Source organism: Coffea arabica, chromosome 11e (assembly GCF_036785885.1).
Source record: "Coffea arabica cultivar ET-39 chromosome 11e, Coffea Arabica ET-39 HiFi, whole genome shotgun sequence".
NCBI classification, from domain to species: domain Eukaryota; kingdom Viridiplantae; phylum Streptophyta; class Magnoliopsida; order Gentianales; family Rubiaceae; genus Coffea; species Coffea arabica.
Window position 1 is genome coordinate 47659133 of NC_092331.1, and position 12477 is coordinate 47671609.

General features: G+C 34.2%; 1 protein-coding gene across 1 annotated transcript; it reads right to left on the reverse strand.

Annotated features, from left to right (window-relative positions):
- Positions 1-1088: 1088 nt before the first annotated feature.
- Positions 1089-11359, reverse strand: LOC113704092 (plant UBX domain-containing protein 7). The gene is made up of 10 exons (XM_027225749.2): positions 11063-11359; positions 8223-8353; positions 7896-8009; positions 7157-7352; positions 5287-5364; positions 5109-5177; positions 4188-4331; positions 3959-4061; positions 1960-2207; positions 1089-1491 (listed from the first exon to the last, which is right to left on the reverse strand). Exons 1-10 carry the CDS (start codon positions 11162-11164, stop codon positions 1330-1332), a joined length of 1347 nt encoding a protein of 448 aa, XP_027081550.1. The 5' UTR covers positions 11165-11359; the 3' UTR covers positions 1089-1329.
- Positions 11360-12477: the final 1118 nt, after the last annotated feature.

Consider the following 12477-nt stretch of genomic DNA (forward strand, 5'->3'; position numbering starts at 1 on the left):
CTTGGCCCTCTGAGGTTTTAGAAATATCACTTACCTCCCCTAATAATTATAAAAAGACTATATTAACCCTCATTTGGCATATAATTCACAACATATCAAATAAATGGAGCTCAAAATTTGAAAAAAAAAAAAAAAAAAAAAAACAAGAGTCACTTTCTTCGTTTTTCCTTTTCTCCATAATTCTCTCTTACTCATATTTTTTGGATGACTATGTAGTATTTTATTATACATTATAATAAACTAAATTTTGTTTATCTTTTACCTTTTGTGATTGTGATAAAGTGGGGTATGATTTATTTGCTTATTTTAAGTTAATTTTTATAATGATTGGTACAGTTTAATAGTTTGCGTAAGGGTTGAAAAAATGTTGAAAAAAATAGAAATTCATAATAAGTCAGTTTTGAGCATATATAATAAAATTGATGCAAATATATTTCTTTTCAAATATCATTTTTATTTTTCAAATTTATATTTTTATGGAATATAGCATGTGATGTGGTAGTACTACAAGAGATTATTTTTGAAATGATAGTTTTCTTGAAGTGAACAAAGTGATTTAGGAATATTTTTATTTAACAAGTGAAGGGTAGTTTAGGATTTTTAAAAATTTTGCTACACAAATAACAAATATAAGGAAGGTAAGTGAGATTTTTAAAACTTTAGAAGTGCTAGGTGATATTAAGAGCAAAAAATGATTGTTTCAACACCCATTGTTCTTACTGTTTTGATTTTTTTTGGCCTAAACAGTTACTACAAGATTGTAAAAATAGCTGTTTTATTTCAGGTATTAGGGGTTTTGTCTTCCATATTTTTTGCCTAAAGAATTGGTAATATCATGAAGGTAATTTTGCCAATTCGTATACTATAATAGTCAATCTCTAACTGGAGGGTAAGTAATAATTTTAAAATTTCCCACATGCTACGTGGTATTAGCAGAAATCTTCAGAGAGATTTTTTAAATAATCCAACGTACACACACACACACACACACAAATGTAGACTGAAATAGAGCTACTTTTTACCTTTAAAGATTATTAGAATTCTACCTTTGGTAAGAAAGCGCGTTTAATAGAGCAACCAAATGTAGATTGAGGAGGAGCAAAACTCTCAGATATATATATGTGTGTATATAAATATAGAAAATCCACTGTCCAATATTTACATGATACGCAAGGGGAACGTATAACTTCAATCATTCCACAGCCTTCCCTTCCAAGAGACTCAAAAAGTCAGGAAATAGCAACAAAAGAAGGGATACTACAAGATTACAGCAGTCAAATAACAGAAGCTTTTTGGCACAATTTTAGCCGCTGACTCTGAACCTTGTCTTCATTCCCATGTAACTGATATCATGGAGTTAGCAAGCCCTGATGCCTCGAATGTTAAATCTATGCTGTAGTCCAAGGACTTGGACCCAGGGATAGCTTGTGTCAAGCGAAATGGCCTTGTCTTGGCTTCCTCCAGCTGAGAACAGCAGAAAGACCACAGCAACTGAAACCACAGAAAAAGCAAAATAAGCAAAGAGCGCTTCCAAATTGACAGCACTAAGAGCATTAAGTGAATTTTACTGCAGTTAAGTAAATGGAATGGACAGCATTTGAAATGACATGCTCGTAAATAGCTAATCCTATTTTAGAAGCAGGTAAAAAACCGGCTGCTCAAAACCCTATCAGATGGTCACTTAATCATCATAAATCGGGACCGAAAAATTCTGCTTGTTATGCAACTGGAAAAGTAGTAGTGTATCCTTATAGTAGAACAAAACGAAAGCACAATCTCCTATTTGCCTTCAAATTGATGGCCTTCCATGACATAAAATGACTGATCCTCACCATTTTTCACATTCAGCAAACCAAATCAACACATGAACATGGATGTATAAGGTCCCTCCCTGAAGGAGTGATAATAGTAAACTTACTACACACTTCATACTACTAAAAGTATTGATCGAAATCTTACCTGAATTGGGTCAGACCGAAGAAAGTTCCTCTGAAGTCTGCGTCCATCAGGAAGCCTTACGCCAACCCTGCAGAGAAGATTCTTGTCACCCTTGGGTTCTTCGGGCAGTGGTGGATAAGCAGGGTTCTTGGTTAACAATGTTTGTGGTGATTCGTCAACATCATCAGCTTCCTTTTTATCCATATCTTTCACACCTTCCATTGAAGCAGCCAATGCCCGAAGCATATCCTCATCTTCTTCAGTCTCACCTGACATCCAAGAAAAATTCCAGTTCAATTTCCATTTTTCATCCTCAAGGCAGCATTTGGTAAAGTAAAATGGGTGCAATAGAAGTTCAAGTGTACCCAAAATATGTCAAAGAGGATATTTAACAAAAATAAAATGGACAAGTAAGACAGGAATAATCAGTGGAAGAAGATGTTAGCAATTCAAAGATAATGGGGCACCTAAACTGAGCTTTCAAAGCTTCAAAAACAAATTAAAAGCCGCACCAATGACCTTTAAGTACTGCATGGATACTTAATACCATGTCAAGCACAAAAAAAAAAATCATGAAAAATGTGATGATCATGTTGTTAAGTAGCTCTGCTTTAGAAAAGTCAGAAAAGATATTCTGGAAATGCATGTTTAAAATTTGCTTTCCGAAAACAGCTTTCAACCACTAAAGCTTTTGTAGGATAAGAGCACTAGTCAATAATATCTCAGAAAGCTATTCTTAAAGGAGTTAATCAACAGTATCTCACAAAGCAACAAGAAGAAAGTTTTCGTGCATATCTCATAGATATAGCAAAAACTATTTTACAGTTTAAGAGAAGCACTATTTCTAGGCCTTACAGTTGTGCCGCCTGAACAAAATGAATTGAACAATATTATGCAACAGCAAATAAACATTCTTTCTTAATACATACAAACATAGTATGCTTATGCAAACTATTTCCATCGTTCTAAACACCATGCTGCTCAAAGACAGGATCAGGTTACTAACTCTAGCAGAAGAAGAATAAGTTTCACGACAGGGAGCAGTAACAATGGAGAAAGAGATCAACAAGATGGCGTTCAGGGGATTAGACAAGAAACAGAACAAAATAATAACCAACTAAACTTAATTCGTCATATCTATCTGCAAAAAAAATTAATCTTAAAAAAGCTAAAGGCAAATCTAACTGAAAAATCTTAGGATGCATACTGCAATCCCGCTTTCATCACACAAAAATATAGGGGGAAAAGGGAAGCAAATGTTCCCCATCCAATCATGAAAGCAATAAAGTCTAAAAATCTAATAAGACAACTATATAGCTATATAAGATCCTAGAAAATTTTGCAAAACTAACCAAGGCTCAAGATAGGCTCCGTGTTAATTTTGTGCAAAATAGCTATATTGGCAAACACTCTATACTAGTAAAACTCAAGAAAAGACTCCTAATTGAGATATACCAGCTTACAAATAGGCCAATTATCTTCAACAAAAAAAAAAAAAAAGTCCCTAACAGTAGCATGAGCACAACTATGGCAGTCTTTCATTTTAGATTTCCTCGAGCTCTTTGTTGACTGAATTAACTATTACTTTAATAATGTGTAGTAGTTTCATCCTTTAAAGCTACTGCTGCTGCAGTTACAAAATCATACGGTCCTAGTAGCATGTCATCGTGATAAAAGAAACTCATTAAAGCAGAAGATTTCGAGGGAAAACCAACAAAGATCAACAGACCACTTTCTAAAGAATAAGAAATTCAAAAATACCAGCAAATATAACATGAAAATTCAAAGCAAGTACAAATGAATGAGTACAATAGCAAAAAAAACAACAATGATCGTTTTGACAATAGATATAGAAATTTGAAATGAACAGAAACCATAATTTCTGTTTTTTGTTGCACAAACAGTGATTTAATCAAGGTAGAGAAAGACTGAATGCAGTAGTAGATATTATATAGCATAGGGAAAAAACAGCCAAAAAAAGCTCAGAAAGTAATTGGTGAGAAAAAAGGATTTCAGGAACCTTGAACTCGGTGAGGACGAATGACAGGACTCTCTCTGGGCCGTTTATGAGATAGATTCACATGATGATCTGTTGGGCTACCATCCATAAAAGGTAAAAGATCCTACAGCAGTCAACAGAAATTTATTATAATTTTCATACTTAGAAACTATTAAAAGCAAAAAACATAAAAGCTTCTAGGCAGCAGAACATGATCTTTGTCTACAAACTACAAGCATGAATAATGTACCTCCAACAAAGTTTCTGGTTGAACCATTCCACGCCAAGAGCGCATTTTTTGACCAGTCACAGGGTCAATCACCATAACAACAGGAATAGAATCTAATTTGTAATAGGTGCAGACCTTACTGCCCTCTTCTGCATCATCATATACCTGTATATACGAACGACATCACAGAAAAAAAAGGTAATGGAAGAACCACAGCAATCACATTGAGTTTCCTAACTAATGAAGAAAAATAGAAGCGGTTTCACACAGGAAATCATTTTAAAGCTTGTTTAACCTCAACAACCAATAAATCACCTAAAGGAGTTTTCTACCTTTGACAGCTTCATTTCCTACATGGTGATTCATCAATCTCTGTTTCTGGAAAGCAACGTTAGTGATACCTTGTCTAGTGGAAAGAAAATATCCAACTTTTTTTTATTAGCTTAATCCTGAGTGCCTTGTCTAGTGGGTCATGATACCAATTACACTAGTGATTGACATCCTTTACATAAAGGTGTTAGATGGGATAACGCTCCTCAAAAGCTAAAAAGTGAAATATCAGTATAGAACTATTCAAAATTAAAAAAACTTGAATGTCCCCTATATTTAATTAATGCCACATCTGACCTAGAAACAGAATCTCCTCTCCCTAATAAAAATGGCATCATGAACATAGTCAAACAAGCAAAAAAAAGGGTGAAAGCATGGAAAATACCTCTGAAAAATCTAATGATTTCTAGTAGCATTGAAATAAACACTTGCGCATTTAATTAAACAAAAAACCACTGCACATGCACATACATACAACATTTGATGTTGATTGACAGAGATTAAGACATGTAAATATGTCATTTGTTAATGAAGAACTTGTAATACAAGAGTCTGAGAGGTACACAAATTTTATACAGAACAAACTTTTTAGGAGGAAGAAGAAAAACACACCTGCCAGAAGATGAAATTACTTTTAATAGTTTGAGCAACAGCTTCATTGGCCCATGTATCACGATTGAGCTTTAAAAGAAGTAAATAGCAAAATTGGTGGAAGTCAGCCCACATAAAAGAACTGGTTGAGGAAGAACAGAGAGTAAGGAGGATGCTAAGTGAGATCAGAAAAATTTACCATATGCGAGCTGAATTCCCTCGTAGATTGCAAATTTACCAAAAGCCATTTGTTCTGTGATCTAGCAGCATCTTTTGCCTGCAAAACAAAAAAAGAACATAGTTAACATCAATATAAAATACAGAAACCACAATCCATTACAATCAATTCAGACATGCAATATTCTTATAAATATAAATCAGGGAGAATAAAGGATCACATTTCCACAACAAAGCGCCTCACTAAAAGTCCAACAAGAATTAGTCAGGTTGCAATGAAGATTCATGTGAGGATTTGTTAAGAAAAATTAAAGAACGAGGAGGAGATAGAGAAGAAGAATGATCCGACCACCTAACAAATAAAAGACTGCTAAGAATAAATCTTCCAAAAACCCAAAAAAAAAAAATTTCATCTTGAATAAGGACTGTAACTACATTTGGATGTTGTGAGAATTGTTTATTGTGATTCCAGAAAAAATTTGCCCATCGAGAAGATAGCCTTAAATACAAGAATCACCATTGCAGTTGAATACAGGGTGGGCTTTAATCAATTACAGAAGTAGCAGGCGTCATTCCAATCTTAAACTTGCCAAGTGTACACAACCAGTTACCTAGAGCTCCAGATGAAGAAACGAAAATTCAGCTATTCTATAAGTTAATCACAGCTATCCTTTAGTGGAGCTCTTTGATGAAACACAGTGTACTAAAAATAAACTGCACAAGTTAAAAAAAAATGATTGCAAACCTAGGTGCCTCCTGTCATAACAGCTTTACCTTCCCAAACAATAAGTCAAACCATACTTGGTCTGTAGTTATAAGCTTGCGAATTAAAACACTTTTAGTAATTCCATTCCCTGTTTTCAGAGTTACAAGATCTCAAAAACTGTTGTCAGATTCCATGGCAAAGGTTTAACCTCAAAATTTTAAGTGGTGATACAAACGAACTACAGCATAAATATGCCAAAGGAGGAAATACCCAAACTGTCATCAATGAGGACATGAGGTATACAGGTGCCTCACATGGTAAAATGGAATTCTCCTTGTCATACCCCAATCTTATACCCCCTTCCCAGGGGACCCTTTTTCCATTCTGAATTGCATAGTTATCTCCCTTATTTCATGGACTCATCCCAACAAAAGGACTGCGCTGGGTGATCAATGACTTTAATACAAACCAAGAAACTTGATAGCACAAATTCAGGAATCTTGAACAATAATATTGCAAAAGTTCAGGAATACACAGAGACTTTCAACCATTCAATCACAACCTCCAGTTTACTACCCTCTTTCTTCATATATCCTTAGAAATCTACCAGTCTTTGCAGGCGTTGACTAACAACATTCCAGAAGCTTCAAGAGGAAGGGGACCAGAGACTCAATCCTAGATCCTATCAAAACACATACAGATGATCATATTCACTATGCAAAAATTGCCTAAAGAAAATTTGAACACTATCAGCTCATTTAATATTACTTGAGAACTCTCCTGTCCAACGACAAGTCGAAAAACAATTCATTGCTCTCTGAAGTTTGACCTCCTTGAGCTCACCTTTATTCCCTTCACAGATGGGGTATATGTTGTTCCTAAACTCTATAATAAAGTTAGAATCCTGGTGATCAATTTGACCAACACATTCCATTAGTGCATTCTCCGGTCTGTTCCACTTGGCCACAAATAAGAAATACTCACAATTGTATAATTAGTTAAACCACTGAAACACCTTTATAAAAGCTTTAGGGAAATGATAAGAGGTCTAGAAAGTTAAACAATTTAAGGAGCTCGAAAATATTAAAAAAGAAAGAGGACCCCAAGAAAATCAAAAAAAGAATCAACAGAAAAAACACTTATTCAGCCAAAAAACTGCAGGGCTCTTCCAAATTAAGCCATTTACCTTTTCAAAGGATCCCTGGTACATCAAAGCAAATGGAGGACGATATAACGAAGCAAGATTATATTGAGACTTGTCCACAGTAGATGCAGAACCATTCTCTGTTTCCCAGACACCAGGTCGTTTCAATTCCTCCTCAAAATTGCGGAAGGGGACTACTGTACGAGCTTCATTAGATGAACCCCCCATTCTTGACGCACTTCAAAAAATGAAAAGGGAGGAAAAAAAAGTTTTTATAGCGACAACAAAAGTAACTAAACAACAAAACACATGCTAAAGTAATTAACCTCATTTTGATCAAGTCTGTTTCACAAAAATTCAGTCCCAAAGGAGGGCATTCGCATAGTACCATAATCTCTCAAATTCTGGTTGACTAACAGAGGTTCACTATATAACATCCATAATTCAGTCTTGTCTTCAAAAATGAAGCACGATTACTTTTAAGATTGAATATATCCGAAATGTTCTTCCACAACAATTGCAAATAAATGTTTTAAGAACAACTGAATCTGGAGAGAAGGAAATTAGATAAAATGTAATCCCTCTTCCCACAAAAGTATTTTAGGTATCTGTAATACAAAATACCTCTTCACATAAAAGCATGAGGAACAATCATCCATGAGGTTATCTACATCACTAACACAGCTCAAAAGAAGAAAATAGTGCATATGCTAAAATTAACAGCTCTTAACATTCAACTATTCCAGGAAAAGCACACCGAATGCCAGGAATCAGGACATACCCAAAAAGCATTGTGTTGTCATAGAGTACATCCCTTATTACAGGTAAAGGTGGCCGTACATCATCTCCATCACCTTGTCTTATATTTTGGTCTTCCAAGTCTGTTCTTGTTCCACTGTAATAAGCCATGTTGTAAAAGAAATGCATTAGACTGATGTATAATTTCTTTATGGTTTGGGAGATGCTAATTTCTACATTCAGTCTCCACAATTTTGAAGCTTTCCAAAATTTATCCATCCTCAGAAAACAAGTAGAAACGAGAAGAGGATAAAAAAAGAAGACACAGAAACAATAGAAGGACAATCTAGCCATATAAATTTTTTTTCACCTCCTCAAGCTTGGATCATCCAAGGGTAAATCACTTTCCAACTGTGGAGATTGTGCAGATGATGTTGCCGCCCCACCCTCATTTCCTATATAGAAAAGCTGAATAGCTTCGTCAAGCTTCCAACTTGTGGCCTGCAGCAGGGAATATTGACTATCAAAATTTTCACATAATCAGAAAGCAAACTTTCCAACAGTTGGCAACAAGGAAAAAAGTCATCCACCTTTACTTGAGGATGTATCTGAGGAAGTACAACTCTTCAAGATTTATTTTTGAAAGACTTAAAGGTGGATTACATGAGAATGTTTGACCTTTTATTTAATCCACCTTTAAAGGAAGTACAACTCAAAAAAGTACTCTTAAATAAAAGGTCAAACATTCTAAATTTGTTAACCATTGATATATATGGACCCCCCAAAGTTTGGCTCCCTGACTAAAACAATAGCAAATAATTCTCAAAGATGTTGAAGGCCAAAGCCTCCTCTTCAAAGTTTACCACAACTGCAAATCACTACTTCAAGTAGCACTCAATAGAAAAAAGATAATAACTACTGAGTCTAGTTTACAAAGAGATCAAATTCAGATCACAAATAAGAACAAGAAGTTCACAATGAAAAAAGCTAGGACTCCAACATCAAGACAGAATTTTTAAGAGGGACCAAACTCTTTAAGTTTTATATTTAACAATAGATTTTCAAGTTAATCATTCATGTGAACTGTGCAGAATGTCTTCGTATTTTCAAAATTTGTTAGAGATGCAATTAAAGACCCTGCCTGGTTAAATTATGATAACAGGATATGTTCTTCTACGTGCAGCAAATACTATTCATTAGATTCAACTCCTCCATGTTTAAGCCAATTTAACATACTCAAATTTGCTTCACAAATCAATGCAGTTACAACTACAAACTATACTTCAACAACTTATTTCCACATTTAAAACCAATGCCTCCAATGCCAAAAATAAATCTTGAAGGAAAAAGCTGTACAGCAGTCAACATTTAGAAAAAAATACTGTAAATGTATTTTGAAAGACTTACAGACTTTACCTCTAAATGTCCATAAGTTTCTTTAACAAATTTATTGAACTTAGATGTCTCTTAAATTGCAGCAGTAAAATGCCACTGTAAGAATAACAAATACTGCACCAGATTTTCAACATAATGACTGAGCTCAACAATTGCTTTAAATCTTCCATGTTTTTCTTCCTTACTAAAAAATATTAAGCTTTGCTTCTACATTTTAGAGTTAATATTTTTCATCTATGTTATGTGCACTCAAGATTGGGTGTGAGGTGTCAATCTGTTTACTGGTATGCAACATGACACATATTACAGGCAGCGAAGTTAGCAAAAATTCTATATTACTTGGGAACAAAGTTTGTGAATGAAGTAACTGTTGGTCCATGCAACAAAGAAGAATTGTTATGCTATATGCACGGGTGCTTCTCATGTTTGATGGAAGTAGGAAGGAAATTCCCAGTAACTGAAGCAACCAAAAAGCAACATTGGTGCATCTCCCTTTTATATATAAAGTGAAATATTGTGCATCATCGTTGAAAACTTTTAAAAGGGGTATGTAAGACAGTAAATTATCAAATGAAGTACTCAAGTTTTTCATCATTTTATATTTAAAATATAAGAAGTTCATCATCCACGCATTTAACAAGGAGTACATATTGCCACCTATCATGTTTCAAAAACAAAATCCTACACTTCCTGCCTGTCCATCTTACCTTTTTTCACAAACTCTGTTACAAAGGACAAGCAGGATTAGCTATTGCATTGCCTCAATTCTAAGAAGCTAAGGCAAAGTCTGCTGTCTTTTTAGCTAGATATAACCGATAGAACTTTACAGTTGCTTTTATCAGCTTGATGAGGAATTTCCAGAGCTATCAAGTAAAACTACATACACTGTCCAAGGAAAGAGAGAAAAAAAAAAAAAGGAAGACCTCAAACATCCCAGTTTGTCTATCTAAGTGAAAGGCATCTTGCTTTATTTCAAAACAATTGCATTCAAAGTAGAACTTTACGGTTTCTTTTATCAGCTTGATGAGGAATTTCCAGAGCTATCATAAAACTATATACACTGTCCAAGGAAAGAGAGAGAAAAAAAAACGAAGACCTCAAACATCCCAGTTTTATTTCACAAGGAAATCCAGAATTCTCATCACGTTTCATTTTTCCTCATGCTAAAAAGACTACCTTTTTACTGCATTAATGGGACAAGCCAGCATAAGTGCCACAAATATTCTGCGACCATTAGAAACTTCTAATATAGCAAAACACCATTTTGATAAATGGCACAACAGAAAAGAACCATACTCTTAAACCCTCTGTTATCTCAATCCTTATCCAATCCCACAATTCTTTCTCCAAAACCCCAAAAAATAATAACAAAAATAGATATTTCTTCTTATAATGTATTGATTTGAACCCCGTAAGCGGGACCATGCATATCGCCACTAGAAGCAGAACCCCATATTTCTATTATAACATACAACAAATCAGACTTTGCAGGTTTATCTTAGCTGCAACCTTCATAAGTTATTCTCGAATAACTGTCAAATTGAGATAATCAGCTTCTAAGCTTTTCAATCAATTAACTATTTTTGCTCAAATTATCTTCTTCATATCATTCATCATCATCAAATAGATACAAGTACCGAAAACAGTTCAGACCTTTTACACTAACAAAATATCACTAGAAACAAAAAAAAAAATTCAACATATTTTCAGCCAAAAACGAAACAATTATAGCAACAAAATCAACAATGCGAATTCAATAAATCATCAGATCCGCAAGATAAACCCTAAGCGAGAGAGGGAGTGTGTATATCCGACCTGAAGAAATTGACGAGCGGTATCGGCAGTTTGGCCGACGGCGATTTCCAGAAACGAAGAGACTAAGCTCTGCTGATCGGCCGGAGATAAAACTCCGTCCATCGTTTTTACTCTTTTTTTTTTGTTTAATAAAGTATACTGAGTTTTCCTCTCTCGCAAACTTAAGCTTGAAAGAGGAAAGAAAGGGGCTTTGTAGAGGGACTGGGGATATATCACATTTAATTCCTTTTCCAAATCATTTTTCCCTTTCAATCTCTTTTTCTTTGGGAATAAGAAGTTAAGTCCTTATCTGAATGGAATTTGGAAATTGGGAGAATTAGGGAAGAAGCCTGCTGCCCAAGGAATGGGGTTTTTTTTTTTTTTTTTTTTTGCGATGGGATAATTATAATTAATGTTACTCGATTTTAGGCCAAATTACGCATCAAACCCTGAGACTTTTTTTCAGGGGAAAAAAAACCTTGAGACTTGATAAAACTAAATCGTAACAAGAAGACAACTATCAAGTCTAAGGGGGGTGTTTATGGAGCAAGCAACCAGTCCATTTACAATTTTACTAACCCTAATCGCAAATAGCGATTGCCCCCCGGGGCTTTGGTCAGGGGCAATGGTCTGGTAGTAGTAACCTAGTTATGTGAGTACCACTGCTAAGGATTGAATCTCCGATGAAACAACTCACACGGACACGGCTTGGGCAGGTTGGTATGGGACACGTGTGGATTAGTCTGGTAATTCAAGATAATAAATTAAATTAACAAAGAAAATAATACAATAGTTGTTTAAATTAATGAGAGTATTTAATTCTACAATTCTGAAAAACTATCTACAAAATAGAAAATCAGAGAACAATAGATAATTAAAACATAAAATATTTTGAACATTTTTTTCGTTTTCTCTACTTCTTAAAAACTATTAATTCACTTTCTATTAAAGATAACAAATTGTTTCACAACCAAATGTGTAAGTTCTAAACAATTAAAAATTTAAAAAATTAGAGTGGTGAAGTGGATAGAATTTATGAGAAAGGAAAAGAAATTTTGAAGAAAGACAAAAAAAATAAAGTAGTAGAATAAATAAAATTAGTGGCATCAAATGTGGGAAGCAAAAAAAGGTAAATGGAAGATGCGGTTAAATATACAAATTTATAAGTTGTGAAAATAAAATATTTAATGACATGGGGCTCATAACTTAAATTATTAGTAAATGAATAAATAATTATTGTTTAGATTTGGATATTGGTTATCTTAACTAACCTTATACATATGCAGGTAGGTTTAGGTAATCACAATTTTTTAAAATTGAAAATCATACTCTAACCTAATTTTTCAAGTAATTTTGAGTAACCTAACTATTTTAAAAATTATGATTGGTTACTCTTTTTTCGATTTGGACCAATTCGATTTTCTCGATTACCCGCT